The sequence below is a fragment of the Elgaria multicarinata genome, chromosome 10 (assembly GCF_023053635.1).
Source record: "Elgaria multicarinata webbii isolate HBS135686 ecotype San Diego chromosome 10, rElgMul1.1.pri, whole genome shotgun sequence".
In the NCBI taxonomy this organism is placed as follows: Eukaryota; Metazoa; Chordata; class Lepidosauria; order Squamata; family Anguidae; genus Elgaria; species Elgaria multicarinata.
In genome coordinates, this window is record NC_086180.1 from 56,299,392 (window position 1) to 56,317,580 (window position 18,189).

At 41.5% G+C, this 18,189-nt stretch overlaps 1 protein-coding gene across 1 annotated transcript; it reads left to right on the forward strand.

Annotated features, from left to right (window-relative positions):
* Positions 1-1,548: 1,548 nt before the first annotated feature.
* NIPAL1 (NIPA like domain containing 1) lies at positions 1,549-17,426 on the forward strand. The gene is made up of 6 exons (XM_063135374.1): positions 1,549-1,591; positions 10,052-10,318; positions 12,908-12,964; positions 13,895-13,985; positions 14,463-14,623; positions 16,668-17,426. The coding sequence occupies exons 1-6, from the start codon at positions 1,549-1,551 to the stop codon at positions 17,297-17,299; spliced, it is 1,251 nt and encodes a 416-aa protein (XP_062991444.1). The 3' UTR covers positions 17,300-17,426.
* Positions 17,427-18,189: the final 763 nt, after the last annotated feature.

Consider the following 18,189-nt stretch of genomic DNA (forward strand, 5'->3'; position numbering starts at 1 on the left):
TCACATATTTTTTTGGGTGGGGATGTTCCATTGCATGCTCACTACTACCCACTTATGGATGTGTGTGCGTCTTTTAGATGACATTGTCCACCTCCTGTGCACCTCTTGCTGTTTTTCCATTGCAAAATACACCTCTTTTAATCTAACTTTTAAAAACAACAACAACAATGTGCTGTGATCTCCTGCTGTGTGCAGGGAAAGCGGCACAATTAAAACGACCCCTGAATGGGCCACGTGGTCTTTGTTTACTTCTTCTTTCCCCACCAGGCAGAAAGAGGAAGTAATGAGGGACAAAAGTGGGGGCGGAGAAACGAGGGTAAGGAAACATGATTTCCCCCCCCCCCGTGTGATGACGCTTACAGTTTCAACCCTCCCATGTTTTCCCATCACTTCTTCCATTTTTTTTCTTACCACGGAAAATCCGTTAAGAAAGATTTTTCTTTTCACCATCACAGGCACACCTGGTGGGAATGCAGAAGAGGGCCTTCTCAGTGGCTGCCCTGGGGCTCTGAAACTCCCTTCCCAGGGAAGCTAGAGTGGCTCCCTCCCTGGTGTGTTTCCAGAGGCAGGCTAAAACTTTTCTGTTCCAGCTGGGCTTTGGGTGGTAGTCTGGACCTCTGTTTATGCAATGTTTATATATTGGATTTTTTTTTTAAAAAAAAGTATTCGTATTTTAAATGTTTTAATATTGTAGCATGTTTAATTATTTTTTTAGTTTTTTGTATATCTCTATCTGTTTTAACTGTACATGTTTTAATTTGTAAAGCCGACTGGAGTCCCAGTATTCGGGGAAAGCCAGGATATAAATATAATAATTTTCTGTGGTAAGAAAAATGATGGAAGCGGTGGAAAAACAGTATGGTTATGAGTGGGAAATGACATTGTCTTGGGGCCCCATAAAATTCCTTGGATGAGGCAAGGTGATGGTGCAATAAAAGTCTCGCTGGAAGCACCCAGTGTGTTCAATCACATTTTCGACTCTCAGGCTCAAACATGTTTTTTAGTGTCATATGAAAGAAGTGGTCTGAGTACAGAAATAGGGATAAAGCCGTTCTTGTTGACTTTAAAGCACCGAGTACAAGGGTGTGATGTGATCGTGTGTTTGAAACTTCTGAGTTCTCAAATTGGGACACTTTAGAAGGGGGGAACTTCAGTAACAGACATAAGAGAGAAGGCAAGTTGGATTAGGAAAGTCATCGGGAATATCCTCAAACTTTCTAAGTTTGCGCAGGAGACCTTTGTCAACACTGAAGGAGTGAAAGCTTTCACCCATTAGCCGTGAAAGAAACACGTGCAAGTACGGAATTCGATCTCGTCATCATTGTTACGCCACAACGGACTGGTGCAGAAAGAACAGGCGCTAGGGCGACTATCAATCCTTTCCACGCCCGCTCCTCGGCTGGGATTGGCCGGAGCTGGTTAGCGAGGGAGAGGCTGAAAAAGTCGCTCCGTGTCTTAAGACGAAAGGGGTCGCGCTCGGGCTTGAAGTAGCAGCCGCGTTTACAAATAGATTTCTCCACAAGGCGTTTGAAAATCCCAGGCTCTGCCATGGGGGAGAAAGTGGTGCTGCTTCGGGAGGCGTGTCGCGAAGGTCAGTCGTTCTCTCTCTCTCCCCCCCCCTCTTTATTGATGCTTAATTTCTAAGTGAGAGGTGTGCGTCGAATTTCCAGTGTATATCGAAGAAGGTGCCGGCGCTCCATCTTGATGGGAAGCGATATCTTTGGGTTAGAAGCCCAAATTCTAAGCGTATGGGAGTAACGATGGTTACTCGGCGTGGAGGCAGCACGCGCTCTGTAGATGCTCGGAGGCATCCACCTCCTCGCATTCTCCTTACACTCTGTGCTCCTGGTATTTAGAGTTGCCAACTTTTCCAGCAGGGTTCTTTTGCATTTAACAGCAGTGGGCAAGCAGAAGATGGTACAACCTTCTTCTGGTGTTCCTGTGACGGGGGAGGTCATGCCTTCAGGGGTGGGTAACTTGTGGCCCTCCAGATTGTTGGCCTAAAACTCCCCACAGCCTTGGCCAGCATAGCCAATGGAGACAAATGATGGGAGTTGTAGGTTAAAACTTTTGGAGGGACACAACTTATCCACCCCTGTTGTATGTATTGAATTACTGCCTGTTGTAGAAACTGTGGCAAAGGTTCTAGCAAATAAAAGAGCAGCCCCACTGGTTATTTGATACAGGCCGAACCTTGAGTACTGGAGCTAAGTCGTTCCTGGAAGTCTCTTCCACTGCCAGCTTTGAAAGCTGCTGTACATGTTTGAGAGCTGATTATAGTGCTCAGTATTGAAGGAAATTCACTCTGTGGGTGTGAGTGGATGTACTACTCAAGGTGCTCCAGGGCCATGTCCTGCCATGAATGATGCCCCACTGGTGTTACAAAGGAGAGAGGAGAGGAAATGGTAGAGAATGCAAAGGGAAGAGTTAATTGAGTGTTATACTTGCCTCAAGGGAAGAGAGGATAAGGGAGACCCATGGAGAGGAAAAAGGTTTGGCAAAATATAATTCAAGTTAGGGACATATGAGTAAAGCCCAAGCTAATGCAAATGACACACTTAATTAAGAGCATCATCTCACAGGGGGAAATCACATTTGCTTAACATTGTCCCTCATTACTTCCTCTTTTGAAAGAGGAAGTAAACAACATGCATGTGGCCCATTCATTGGACGGTTTTACAACTTCTTTCTTTAAGTCGGACTTACTGGGGTGTTTTTTTGTCACATGAAGAAGGCTAGAAGGGGGTGCGTGGGAGGCAGACAATGTCATGAGAGGGACCCGTGAGTGCCCAGTAAGTAGCTTGCAATAAAACACTCATCTGATGGAGCTCTAAAAGGGTGAAACCAATTACAGGATGAAAATGGGACTGGCATGAGGACAGGAGTGATCCAAATCAGGGCAATATATAGGAAGGTGTGTAGGGTGCCACTTAAAACATGGAAATGTATTGTTTTTTCATATTTATCATGGCAATAGAATGGACTTCAGGGGATTATGTTGTTCCTGTATTAACTTTCATTATTGTGTGATCATCTAGGCTTGTGAGCCATCAAGTGATCTTTACTTCTTACCTTATTATTAGGGAGTTGCCCAGTAATAGGTGACGGAATGGTGGCTGTTGCTAATTTGAACTGAACACATGAACACCTTTTTAGGATACTGACAGAACCAGTTTGAAGGCTATTGCTTAATAAGCATGCCTCTTCCACTGTTAGGCACAGCATCCATGTGATGATCTGGAATAACTGTAGTTATAAGCCTCCAGTTTACAGCCCCAGTGTTTGGAGTAGTGTTACTGAACTGGTTGTAGCAAATGGGAGAAGTGCATTTATAAGAAGCGAGGTGGTATACGTGTAGCACAGAAAGCAAGATAAGCTGTTTTGTTCAATAAGAGACTATCTGACTTGAGTCTACGGACATAGCCTCCTCCCATATGTACCTGCCCGGACCCTAAGGTCATCCTCAGGGGTCCTTCTCCATGAGCCCCTGCCAAAGGAAGTGAGGCAGGTGGCTACCAGGAGGAGGGCCTTCTCTGCTGTGGCACCCCGGCTGTGGAATGAGCTCCCTAAGGAGGTTCACTTGGCACCTACATTATATGCTTTTAGATGCCAGGTGAAGACCTTTTTATTCTCCCAACATTTTAACAATCTATAAATTTTAAATAACATGGTTTTAAATTTGTAATTTTTGCATTGCTGCTGTTTTTATCTGGTTGAGCTTTTATATTGTATTTTATATTATGGTTTTATACTGTTGTTTTATACTTTGAATGTTTTTAATTTTTGTGAACCACCCAGAGAGCTCCGGCTATTGGGCGGTATAGAAATGTAATAAATAAATAAATAAATAAATAAATAAAATGTTCTGACCAGTTATTTTCTATTGAAACTGAGGGTAGTCATAACAGCAAGTTAAGAAATGCAACTCTATCTGTTTAAACTCCACAGCTATCTGAAATAGGTACACGCCGTGAATAAATGCCCTAGTGTTTGCTTCATACTCTTCCCTTGCCTTGTCTTCCTCTTCCTTGTATGCAAGATTACAAGCAAGTCATTGATCATATTGATTGATAGTTAATTATAGAAGTATGCATTATGTTTGCCCACAACCATCTTGCTCCATTTTCAGAAGTTGTTGTGCCTACAAAGGTGTGTGCTGCAACTTTCCCTTAATCTCTCAGGCCCTCGGTAGCAAATAGTACTACCTGCAGGCCACTTTGAATGGAACTTGGTAGACCGTGCCCCACCCAGTGGCCTTCTGACATGTTCAGTCATCTTACCTTTTTTCTTCTACACTACATGAAATGGCAGTAGAGGAGTGACAGAGGAGCAGGCAAATGAACTGCTGTTGCATGCACTCTCAATCTCAGGAGGGGTCGAGAGATGGAGGAGTACTTATTTGCCTTCATATGCCCTTCTACTTCTGAGGGGCTATTCGTTTATTGATTTATTATTGGATTTCTATACCACTCAATAGCCAAAGCTCTCTGGGCGGTTCACAAAAGTACACATAGCATACAAATTTGCTTATTAGAAGTATTCCTGCCCTGCCTTCCCATTAAAAGCAACAACAATATCCAAGGGAGCTTAGAGCCTATTTAAAACAACATCAACATTGCAGCAATCAAAAATAAAAGTAACAAGTTAAAAGGCAGATGTACATCTGATAGAACAGACATAAATTTAGGAGAACAGGAGAAGAAGGAGGAGGAAGAGGATGTGGTAGTGGTGGTGAAACACTCCCCTGAAGGTTTTGGGCAGTTTTGGGAAGGTGGGATTTAAGGGTGAAGTAACTGCTTAACCCTTTTCCATGTGCCTTTTCTACACTTCAGATCCCTTCCACCAGACGCTTCCCTGCTGCACAGTTCAAAACATGTATTTAATAATCCACCATAAAGAATGTGTGGCTAATGGGACATGCGAGTTTTTGTGGTGCTTTTTCAGTCTCCCCTCCCTCTCTACAACGCCAAGCATTGCATCATTAGGCGTATGTGTAACTGAAAAGTGCTTGAATGTTGCTTTCAAATGCGTGAGCAAGCAATATTTGTTGTCGTTGCTGGTTTTATTGTCGTCTTTTATTGTTATTTTACTATGTGTATGTTGCAATGCTTTTAATATTTAACTGTTTTTATGTGTTTATTGCTGTAAGTCACCTTGGGAGGGCTTCTGCCCTTAAAGGTGGCCAATAAATATTTTATATAAGTGAATATGATCTCCAGCTGTTGAACATCACCACAAGGTGGTTGCTTAACTGTAATTATTTGCTAAAATAGGTGTATCTGTTGTAGTTATATTCAGATTATCCCCAAATTGAAGGAACTGTCTGTCTCCCAAACTTCTCTCCCCCCTCCCCATACTGCTGTCATTCCAGCTTCTTTTATTTCTATTATGAAAAGTTGACTTCATGAATGAAAGGCGTTCTTCAGAAGCAACCACTTCTGGAATGTATATTCATGAAGCGTCCGCCTACCCTGTACCAAGTAACTCCCCCCTTCCCCCACAGAGGAATAAAAACTGAGTTTCATTGGGGTGACATCTGTTCTGAGTGAGATTAGACACAAAACGAATATGTGATGCCATGTTCTTTTGGGACTTTCCTATGCTTTTACTAATAATATGTTCCCTGCTCGTGTTACTTTTTTCTACGTGGGATGTAAATACAGTATGCATTGCTGAACAATCTGTGGAAGGTCCCCGATGGAGCCAGTCCTGCCGTTAGGCAGAGTGAGGTGGCTGTCTCAGGCAGCTGATTTGGGGTTCCATGTTCCATTTAGAATAGACAATACTGGGCGAGATGTACCAAGGGGGCGAGTTGATAGATCTACGTTTATAGCAAGATCTTTAGACCCCTTTCTATCCAATTTCATGTTTACATTCTGTTGTATTGCAAGAATCTTAAGACACCAGAGACATCTTCTTAAACACTCCTTTATTCTCGGCCTAGACTGCAACTGCAACTCTAACAAACACACTCCAATCTTCCTGACTCCACCCCTTTACTTCCTCTTCCTCTCAGCTCCCCTCCATGCCTCTCCTACAACTCTCAACATGCAATTCACCTACCACAATACCACATATCCCCTTTATTTAAACACAATAACTTTTCCCCACCCTAGTACATAACAGACTAGCACATCCCTGCAAACAACATAATACAACTTTTATCCTTGAGTCAATAACATTGTTAATTGCTGCTGATGTAATTACTTAACAGAGTCTTTAGCCCATGCAGGCTGTTGTCTAGTGCGCTGAGGATGTTGATCAGGCAGGGGTCTTGGTTGGCTATTTTGAGCAAGGGGCAACACCCTGGAGTCATCAATGCCAACTAGGTGCCCGTTCGTGTCGGTAACTGGATCATACTGACTAGGAGCCAGATTCCTGGTCTGCCATCTCTGTCCATTTGTAGATGAGTCAGAATAAGCATGAGCAAGATAGCAAGCATTCCATATACGGCCATCGGATAGTTTATAGGTGTATTGTCCTACCCTGTCAAGTACCTTCAGGGGTAAAGTGAATCTTTGTTCTCCTTTCCGAATGATTCCTGGTTTCTTCACCCGTACAAATGAACCACATTGTGTTCCTGGTTCCTTGGAGCCATAACGGTGATCTGTATAAGTCTTATACTTTTGTTGTTTCTTTTGTACTGTTTGCCTCACAACCAATTGCAGGGAAGTATCTGGCTTAAGCATTTGTAGTCCAGCAACACTAAGCTTTGTGTGCATCTCCCTCCCATGTAATAGTTCAGTTGGTGACTTCTGTGTTGTGGCATGCCTTGTGGCTCTATATACTTGTAAAAACTCTGTAATGAAAGGTTTCCAAGCCTTACTTTCCAAATCAGCTGTTTGTAGACTTTCCTTCAAACTTCTATTAAAACGTTCTATCTCTCCATTCGCCTGTGGATAATAAACTGATGAACGTCTGGTTTGTGCAGCCAATGTCCACATCCAGGGTGTAGATCCACGAAGCAACTGCCGTAGTGGTTCTACTACAGATGCATAATCTGGCACAAATTTTGCATACCAAGATGTAAGGCCTAAGAAGGAGCGCAGTGTTTGGATATATTTAGGTGAGGGCGGGGGGGGGGGGCTTCTGTAACTGCCTTGACATGGTCAGGATCAGGTTTCAATCCATTTTGTGATATAATATGTCCAAGGAAAGGTAACTCCTTCTGTCTGAACACACATTTGGAAAGGTTCAACTTTAGTCCTGTATCTGTTATACACTGCAAAACAGTTTGTAGATGTTTGTCATGTTGTGCTTGGGTCTGTCCAAATACAATGATGTCATCTAGATAGCACTGGACCCCTGGCTGATTCTTAAGGATCAGAGACATCATCTTCTGAAAGGCACTGGGGGCTGATGCTAAACCATATGGGACACGTTTAAAATGAAACAAGCCCTCATGGGTGATGAATGCAGTGAGATCTCTACTGTCCTCATGTAATATGACTTGATGATAAGCACTTTGTAGGTCAAGGGTGGAAAATAATGTGGCACCCTGCAGTTCAGTAAAGACTTCTTCTATGTGAGGGAGTGGGTGGCTATCAACTACCACTGCCTTGTTTGGCTCCCTCAAGTCCACACACAGACGGATATTTCCTGTTTTCTTTGTAATCACAACAATTGGGGAAACCCACTCAGAAGAATCAATAGCTTCAATGATGTCATTCTGTACTAATTTTTTTATTTCCTGTGATACAGCGTCTCTCACAGCAAATGGTAACCGGCGTAGTTTCTGTTGTACTGGCCTCACATTGTGTTTAATTTTAACTTTGTGAATGAAGCCCTTTGCACAAAAAAGTTCCTTAAAGCAGCCAAAGCTGTCTCATATTTATTATCCACAACAGGTAAATGATAGAAGATTCTCTGAGCTTCTGCTCCCAAGCAGTGGATGAGTAATGCACGCTTCCTTGCCTCTAGAAGCTCCCCATCATGAATAGCCAGCACATAGGTATCAAACATTCTAATCCAAGAAGTAAAGGGAATCACTGGCTCACCCGGAGTTTAGAGGAAAGATGGTGGGGGAGTCAAAGGTAGAAGAGCCATCCCACCTTCGTCGCCAATTTGTTGTATTGCAAGAATCTTAAGACACCAGAGACATCTTCTTAAACACTCCTTTATTCTCGGCCTAGACTGCAACTGCAACTCTAACAAACACACTCCAATCTTCCTGACTCCACCCCTTTACTTCCTCTTCCTCTCAGCTCCCCTCCATGCCTCTCCTACAACTCCCAACATGCAATTCACCTACCACAATACCACACATTCTTTTATGCAATATACGCATCTTTGTATTCTATAAGGTTTCAGTTTGTTTGTTCTAATTTCCTTACCCCTGTTTGTGATTTAGTAGTTCAGTATTTTGTTTTTGTTTTACTGACCCTTCAATTATAAATAATTGGTTTTGTAACTTATATTTATTTCCTGTTGTGTGCTTCATTAGCATTTTTTTTTTAGGTTTTCAACAGCTGGTATCTTATTCTGTTTTGTAAGCGAGTTGGTATAAGGCATTTTTATATGTTCCTATGAATTCCAAAGAAGAATCTTGGAAGTAAAATGTGCTATTTCCAGTGAGAAAGGATCTTTTAAGAGAAATTCACATTGGGCTTGTATTTAAGCCATGTTATATATTGCCCTTCATCATACTTATCGCAGGTCAGTTCTCTGGTCCCCAGTATCCCCCAGTAAAACAACTTGTTTTATTGGTTTACAAGTTTATAGATTGGAAGCAGATAGGAAGCAGGGAGGCATACAGGCAGCCATGGGATTGCTCCCAAGCAATATCAACCCAAAGGGCTGTCTGTACACCCTATTTACTTCATGGTGGCTGCACAGTGGTACTGCATTGGATATAGGATGCAACCACCAACTTGCAGCCACCACAGGACTCCCCCCCCCCGACTTTTTGCTTTGCTGTGAGGTCACCACTGTTTTTCCTCATCTGTCAGTGGTGACCTCGCTTCGGCTTCAGGCTAGGGTTGTTACAGGGGCAGATTGTGAACTCTGATAGGTCACCAGAAGCACGGGAAGGCCAGGCAGAGAGCAGGGGGTGGTCTCCACAAGCCAAATGGCTGCCGGAAAGCCCATGCTCCCTCCTTCCTTGGGGATTCACTGTTCCCACCTCACAACTGTAATGCTGTGCCGTTTTAAGGGAATGTGCACCTGAAGTGGCACCGTGAAGACACCCCTGAAGAATTTGGTGTCTTAGAAGCTGTTCATGTCAGCTGTGAACTGTTTGGCAAACTTCTCCAGCTGGCTTCAAACTTAGACATGGGGGGGTGTCTTCATGGCACTAAGTTGGCACCACATCCCTCAGAAATCCCACGGTTACCCTCCCCCAACGCTGAGGAGGGAATGGGGTTTCTGGGCGGTCACCCGGGGGCCGGAGCCAGCTCCACCCTCTTCCTGGTGGAAGGCGACCAAATTGCATATCACCTTCCACCAGACACCACCTGTCCATGCCTCTGTTCCGAATCCAGAGTGAGGCTTAGGGGGTGTCTTGATATTGTCTTGCGCATCCTTGTCTAGCTCCAGAGAAAAATGTCAGGATAAGTCCCTGTCTTTTTTTCTCCGCAGCTTTGGTGGAAAGCCCTGGGGTGGGCGCACAATTGCTGCTGCGTTGTATAATTGATGCTGTACCACCTGTTTTCTTTTGTTGTTTAGTCAAATTCAAGATGGGGAAAAACATTTTCTTTAGCTCACACTGATGCCTCAAGACAAGTGAGGTATAAACCAAATGCCAAAAACTTAAAGTAGCATCTGTCACTAATTGGGGCCTTGTTTTTCACCATCAAGTGCCGAGTAATGTATTGTTCCTTCTGGTTTTTATTGATGTGGGTTTGTTTTCTGTTGCTTTAATTGTTGTTCCCTGCCTTGAGAACTGCTGTATTTAAAAGCAATCTGTTAATCTTCTAAATGTAATGGTAAGATATATAAAAAAAAGTGGAATAGGGTCATGTGGTGTATTTATCATAACCATGCAAATAGTTTCTTCAGAGTCTTTTCTAGATGTGGATTCAATGTGCTTAAATAAATATTTATTTTACCCCAGGTGACGTTTTTCCTTTGATTTGCCTCAACGCTCATCACGCATGGTGTCAAATCCTTAATGTATCAGAGCTACAAGCTTCTTTCTTCGCCTATTCTGGAAAATACCCAAATGAAACAATGCTGAACGTGCCTACGCCCACAGGAAGCAAATACAGTTTATACGTAGGCGTGGCCTTGGCCATAGGGTCCAGTATCTTTGTTGGCTCCAGCTTTATACTGAAAAAAAAGGGCCTTTTGCAATTGGCTGAAAAAGGATTCACTAGAGCAGGTAAGAAAAATTAATACTATCATAGAAATAACCAAACTCCTTTCTATAATTTTTTTTTAGAAAGCTCAGTATCCAAACCGTGAACTGTATTTTTAAAATGTGTATTTTAAAGTTTATCAATTTAAAGACTATATCTAAATTGAGATACTATGGAAAGCATAGCTTTAATTCTTCACATGGCAGCAAACTAAGTGGTTTTCTCTGATGGATGGCTTTGAATATTTGCTATAAGGCAGGGGCCAGAAACCCATGGCCATCCAGATGTTGGATTCCAGTACCCATCAGCCCCAGTCAGCATGGCCAATGATAGGAGTTGTAGTCCAGCAACATCTGGAGCGCCATAGGTTCCCCATCTCTGCTCTTAGACAACAGCTTACCTGGGGTGGAGTTGTGAGGAATATATTATGGGAGCTTGCTTATTTACTTATTCAATCCATTTATTACACACTCTTCAGCTAAATAAGTTCTTGAAGCAACATAAAAATAATACAAAATGAACTTAGGGCACAATCCTATGCAAGTTTAGATGGAAGTCCTACAACTCCCAGCACTATCAAATGATATTAAAAATGCATATCCATTTGTGGAGAAGGGATAGAAACTTTTCATGTCTGGGAGATCTGAGTTAATCACAAACTTGCTAGTTTTATAGAAGTCAAAAACAGGGAGCTGTGTTGGTGGGTTTTTTTGGAGGGGGGGGGAATCCGAGCATCATGTTTGTTCTTAAGAAGAAATTATTAATTGGAAGTTTTTCTCCAGTTTCTTCAAATAAATAGTCATTCTTCTAATGTTTGTTCTAATATGAAGAAAATCCAGGTTCAAATAATTAATAAGTTAATGTTTGATCTAATTGTTGGATATTATGTTTACAGAGTCTTGAACAGGTAATTTCACGAAAAATGGGGTAAGGATAAGAAATGGCAAGCATTTTGGAATAATACTTAGAAATTGACATGTTCTAATTTAAAAGAGCTTTGGTTATGGGGTGGTATATAAATGTAATAAATAAATAAATAAATAAGTAAAGATTAAATATCAGTGGTTCGTCACTCATAAATTAAGATATATATGCTGTCTGTCAAATAATAACTGTTGAAGACATAAAACCATTCATGCTAATACTTTATCACGTTTTTTAGACCTGCCTCCCACAACCTGGTGCCTTCCAGATGTTTCGGATTATAGTTCCCAGCTTTCCTGACCATTGGCCATGCTGGCTGGGGCTTATGGGAACTGAAGTCCAAAACATTGAGAAGGCACCAGTTGGAAAAGGCTGCTTTAGACCTACACAATGATCAGACGCTATTGGAAAACTATGTTAGATCTCATTAAAGGACATGACTGGTTTAGATAGTTTACTAATCAAAAATGGTTCTGTTAGGTTAAGAGGGGTGGTTATAAAATCAGATATAGGCTTAATATTAACTTTATTGGTAACAGCAAAAAATAAATATGGTCTCCAGTTGGGGGGAAAATCACTGGTTCCTGGTTCTCTGAATGGTTCAAAGAGTATGGAATGTAGCTTTTACAGTAAAATTATGTAAGAGCCCAAGCTGGAAATGAAAAGCAGTACAATTCTGTACTTGTACACTCAATGGTAAGTCTCATTAATTTCATTGGGGCTACCTCCCAGGTAAGGATGTTGGAGGAAACCGGTTTAGGGGTGAAGCTTGACGAGTTCTTTCATGAATCTGTGAACTGGTTCAACTCGGCGCATGCTAAGTCATGGAAGCTTGCGTTTTTCCACTTGGTTTTGTGTGTGTGTGTGTGTGTGTGCAAATCAGGATTTGCCAAAATTGCAATTTGTTCAAATTTGTGGCTGGGAACATTTACGGAAACCACAATTTGCGGCCATTAATAGCACAATTTGTGCAAAATTGTTGGCATAAATGGTCCTTTATGCCTGCATTTTTACTCAAATTGTGCTATTAACAGGTGCAATTTTGCAGAAATTGATATTTCTGCAGATATTTCTATAAATATTTCTAGCCATGACTCATGGACAAAAAAAGAAGGTGTGAGCTCTCGTCAGATGCCCATAGACCATCTGCCAGCTCACCCCACGTATATGCCAAGGTCAGGCAAATGGTTGAATTCCAGCAAGCAGAGAGCACAACAGGACTCGGGGGAGTTTGGTCTTCCCTATGGAGTCCCAGGTAAGTGAGAATAGGATTGTAGCATTACCTAATAAACCTATAATGATGGTCAATTTTCATAATATACTAGAATAGCACAACATTATCCCTATTTTTATCATATCATTTTATCTCTTCCATGCATTTTTATATATTATTGTACTAAGTTTGCTTGACAAAATGATGATTAAAAACAGGAACAATATCTTTATTAGCGCCAATAAAATTCAACTAAATTAACCAAGTTTAACAATGATATTTAGAGGACATTGGTTAATTTTGTCTGCAGTTTAAGATGTTAATGGGGTAAGGATTCCCCAGAAGCATGCTTGGCTAGAGAAGCTATGAATGCTTCCCCTTTAAAACATAAAAAACTAACAAGAGTGTGCTTCAAAGGCTTTATTGGAGGTCTTCGTACATTATTTTAACTGTAAATAATAATTATTTTTTTCAGGACAGGGTGGGTATTCTTACCTGAAGGAATGGCTATGGTGGGCAGGACTGCTTTCAAGTAAGTAGTAAAGAAGTTAATAGTATAAATGTAGTTCTATACACTGCTTGCCAAAGGAAAATGTGTGTTTCTTGCCACAAAATGTTAATGGGTGGGGATCCCACACTGGTGTTCACAATAATTATAGCCCTATTGAGTTATACTCCCCCAAAGTGATTACTATCATATGGGGCGAGGGGAGAAAGTGGGTGATCATTCATTAGTTCCACACTCTCCTCCATGTCCCCCTTCTTATTCCTGTAAACTTCCATTTATTGGGGCTGAACGTCTGCAGCGTGGACCCTTTTGTATTTGAGTAGGTTTTCCATGTGACTTAGAACCCAGGAAGACCAGGCTTCTAAATCGCTGGGGCAGGGCTCTCCACCGCATACATTAGTCCCCAACATGGGGGCTGCAGAGATTGTGACATGCGGGAGGGGCAGGGACAGGGACATTGGGCTTGTCCCCACTTCCCTGTTGTGTGATGGTAATCATATAGGGGAGAGCGACAGAGAAAGACTTATGTGTGTACACTTGTTTGGAGCCAGTTTCCCAGATGGGTGTATTCTGGTGTTTTAAAGATGCATGTACCGATGTGTATAATGCCCACATATTATGTGTTTGCTGATGGGAAAATGCCAGTATTTCTGGTGCCAATCGTAATGCGTGGAAGAGCCATAAATGTTAATTGTGAGTGTCATCACAAGAGGAAAAATCGTGTTGCCTTACCATTGCTTCGCTTGCACGTTTGTCCCTCATTACTTCCCCTTTCGAAAGAGGAAATAAACAACGTGCAGGTGGCCCATTCAGTGGGCCACTTTGATCGCGCTGCTTCTCCTGCACACAGCAGGAGATAGTGGCAAGTTCTGTCTCAAAAATAATTCAGATTTACCCAGCTCATAACTGTTAGAAAAATTGCTCTTTCTCTACTAACATTAGTTTCTTTTGCAGTGGGAATAGGAGAAGCAGCAAACTTTGCTGCCTATGCGTTTGCACCAGCGACTTTGGTAACCCCATTGGGTGCATTAAGTGTTCTTATAAGGTTAGTAGAAAGTAGTTTTGCTCATTGGGACATCCAGTACACTAGATTAGGTATTCCATGGCTTGATTCAAATTATGGATTGTGAATGAGTTGTAGTCCCATTTTGTGGTCTCATTTTACTTTCATTATTATAGAAATTTCCACCCTGCCTTCAATCAATAGTAGCCTTACTCAGGCCAGGGGTCTGAGTGCTTTTTGGCGCTCAGAACTCCTCACTCTTCTTGCCTCATCTTTTCATTCTGTCTTTCATGCTTTCAGGTGGATTATCCACATTTCCTCTTCATGTGAACAGTTTGCAGCCTAAGTCTGTGGAAGTATTCCTTCAACTGACTGTAGTATTATTAAGATGCTAGACCATATGTATACAGTATTTTTCTTGGTTCTTATTAGTTCGGGTTATTCTGAACAAGTTTTACGTTTGCACCATTGAAAGTATTGTTTTTGTTTAATACTTCCTTTCTTTAAAAATCCAAACAGTGCAATATTGTCTTCCTACTTTTTGGATGAAAAGCTCAATATTCATGGGAAGCTGGGATGCATATTAAGCATTTTGGGTTCTACTGTGATGGTAATTCATGCTCCTGAAGAGGAGCAAGTCTCATCGTTGGATGAAATGGAAATGAAGCTAAAAGATCCAGGTATGTAATTGAGATAACTACTTTTAAATGATTAAATGTACTATCAAAGAGTTTTTTTAAAAAATCTTGCTGATATTTTTATTTAGTCCAGGAATCTATTCCTTCATTGGGACTGTGCATGCTCTGCTCTACATGCATCAACCCTGCTGTAGCGTTAACATCCAACATGAGATGTTGGGTGGGCCTAGAAGCTGGTGAAGCACGTCTAGTACTGTGTAATTGGAGCCTTGTGTAAACCAGATCATAGCATTTCAGGTTAACCAAGGGTATTGGACGCCACTGCGCTTTCTCCCTCTACATCACTAGCACCAAACCAAAAGTTAGGACGAATCATTGTGGGAAATGGAAATGTCATGTGGTATCTTAGGGCCCTTTTCTGACACTAGGTCTTGACTTGTAAATATAATATGCCCTAGGCAAGTCCTCCTATGGTCATCTTTTGCCATGCAGACAGGTGCTGGGTTGTGTACCTTGGAAGAGATCAGGGAGCTAATCTAGTTGGCTAGTGAGCCTTACTGTGTACTCACCCTACTTTATCTGAGTAAACATCCTTGCTCTTTTGTTCTGAGATAATGCAAGGCTTGACTCATGCAGTGTTTTTCTCATTCTGGGGCATCATTGGGCATGTGAATGCAAACCTTAGGCCCATTAAGCCAGCCGTAGTGTTTATAGTGTTTCACAGTCTTGGGCAAAGGTCTTTCCCAGTCCTGCTACTTCAGATGCCAGTTCTGTATGCAAAGTGTATGCTGTGCTGCTGAGCTTGCTCTTGAATTTCCTTGAGTTGAGATATGTGTGGGACTCGGTCTTGTGAAAAGATCCATCACGAGTTAGCTATTTGCATAAACTACTAGAATCCAACTGGAACATCAAAAGGCAGGCACAGATTTATCTTACTGTGTAGCTGCATGGTTTTGCTTATATCTCAGTCTGTAAAATGGCTAGAGGCTTTTAAAAAAAAATTAAAAAAACAATTGAAGCTGAAATATCATGGAAGGGGCCTGGAATCTCTTGTGAGAAGGGAGTTTTTTCCATTTAGCTATTGCCCTGCTCAGGTAACTGGTAAATACCGGTGAACTTTTTGAGAAAGCAGGGTTCCAAAGGGACTTGGAAGGTGGCCAGACAAATACTTCCTGAAACATTTTTGTTCATGTGGAAATATTCACAATCGTCTCAATTACTTGTCTCTTTATTATGGATATTAGAGAAAGTGATTTGAGAGCTGTAATCTTGTGCACACTTACCTGGGAAAGTCATAGTTCGTGTATCTTCTTTTCCAAAACGTTTAAATCAAATTTTGGAAGCCAATGTCATTGGGTCAAACGCTGCTAGTCTTCAAGGAAAACTATCCTAGATGGGGAGGAAGGGATCAGCCCATGTGCTGAACAAATTCAGTTTATAGCTATGCTGTTTTTGTTTGTTTTTATAATGCTATCCCTGCTGCATAATTCTTATTGGCAAATAACTTTTGAAGACTAATTATACCAAAGCATAAGTGTAAACCATGCAAGTTGCTAAAAGATATTGGCTGTGATGTGGAGCCCCGTATTGACTGTGGAAGATGGAGCTCCTCACACAAAGCTCTTCCCCATCTCTAACTGCTAGCGGGGGGAGCTTTGAATGTACACATGGGCCCTACTTTGCCATACTGAAGCTACTATATCAATCAATATAGTGGACACAACTATATTGCCTCTAATCAATTGTCCATTTTTATATTGGATTGGATTGGTTCCAGAGCCATGAGTCATTCTGCTCATGGTGGAAGGGACTATTTTCACCAGTTACTCTTGTGCCACTTCCCATGCTGTTTTGAAAGGTCTCCCAACTCTCTGGAGCAGATTTTCAGGCACTGCAGTGGGAATCAGTGAATATTGCCTTTTTCTCTCCTCACCCCTTCTGTGAGTAAGAGAATCCTATGAGCAGAATTGCTCTTTATGACTCTCTGGATCCAACCCACTCAGTTGAGCAAATTGTGATAAGTATTTTTATCACTATATCCACATTATGTAACTGTTTCTCTCTCTCTCTCTCTCCCCCCCAACAGTGTTCATTGCATTTGCCGCTGTAATAATTGTGATCTCACTGGTGCTCATTTTTATTGTCGCTCCAAGGCTTGGCCAGACGAATATACTGGTATACATCTCCATTTGTTCCGTGATTGGTGCATTCTCAGTCTCCGCTGTCAAGGGGCTGGGCATTGCAATTAAAGACATGCTGTATCAGAAGCCAGTCTTCCGACATCCACTGTTTTATATTTTGGTGGTGATCTTGGTGCTGTCCGTCAGCACTCAGATCAACTACCTCAACAAGTCATTAGATGTGTTCAATACGTCTCTAGTGACACCCATTTATTACGTCTGCTTCACAACCACGGTGGTGATCTGCTCCGTCATCCTCTTCAAGGAATGGAATAGCATGGAGCTTGGCGATATGATTGGGACCTTAAGTGGATTCTTCACCATAATTATTGGCATTTTCTTTCTGCACGCTTTTAAAAACGTCAGCATCAACTGGAGCCAGTTGGCAACTTCAGTTAAAAGAGAGCCTGTCTTGCCTCTCCATGGTTATGAGGCTCATCATACTTTATTGGAGAACATGGAGGCTCCAGCCTTGACGTGCGATGAGGATAATACTCTGTTCAGTCGAGGAAGTGAGCAACAGGATGGCCACCATTAAGTCATCCCTAACTGCCTGAACACTAACTTGGCTAAAAGCTTCAAAGAAACTTACATCCACCACCCTGGGATGGTCCTTGGTGGGATAGTAAGCCGTCACTAGTGTCTGCTCATAGAACAGAAAAGGAAGTGTGTTAGTGATGATGTTTCCATGTATTTCCCATATTAACTCCACTGATAAATGTGGTGCAGTTTGGAGGACTGCTACTTTTGCTGAAGGACTGAATTGTACATGTAATATATTTTTATAAATAGTACTTTATGGTTTTACTATATTAAAAAATGTGCTTTTATAGGTAGTTTGGTGAAGGTATTTGTGTGTGGAAAATCATGATCCTCCCAAAGGCTTTCACCTTAGCAGAGTTGTGATTTCATTTAACTCCAGCTATCAAGTGTCCAGAAGGTGGAAAAATCAGTTTCACATTCTGGGAAAGAACTGCATTCATCAAAAACATGTCTTTCCTATGCCAGTTAGCACTGAATGATTTTGTTGATGCGTTGGATCCAAACAAAGTCATCAAGATTAATTTGTCCCATTGATTTCATTGGCTCTACTCTATGCATGGCTTTGTCTGGATTCAACAATATATGTATATTTTTTTACTAGATTCTTGAAAGCTTAATTTTTTCATTTTTATTTATTTTTCCAGTTTCTTTCTATGAGCACTGCAACTTCCTAGAAAACAGACCTTGTATCTTTAGTGTTTTCAGGAATTTAGTCCTATTATTATTTTCTGTCTGAGATTTTATTCCATCTTGTCTTAATGAGTGATTAATGTTGACCAAAGTTTATCCCGAGGAATCTAAAAACAGATTTTCTAGTAGTATTTCCCCATGACCATCTAAAACGGAAGGATGAGAGGGAAGTGAAAATTGAATAAGACTTCAATC

What these genes read in the sequence shown, in the direction of transcription:
- NIPAL1 (XM_063135374.1), top strand. Translation starts at nt 1,549, where the DNA reads ATGGGGGAGAAAGTGGTGCTGCTTCGGGAGGCGTGTCGCGAAG. An exon ending in GTGGGCAGGACTGCTTTCAA is followed by an intron (nt 12,965 to 13,894) that starts GTAAGTAGTAAA and finishes TTTCTTTTGCAG; the next exon opens with TGGGAATAGGAGAAGCAGCA. An exon ending in GCATTAAGTGTTCTTATAAG is followed by an intron (nt 13,986 to 14,462) that starts GTTAGTAGAAAG and finishes AAATCCAAACAG; the next exon opens with TGCAATATTGTCTTCCTACT.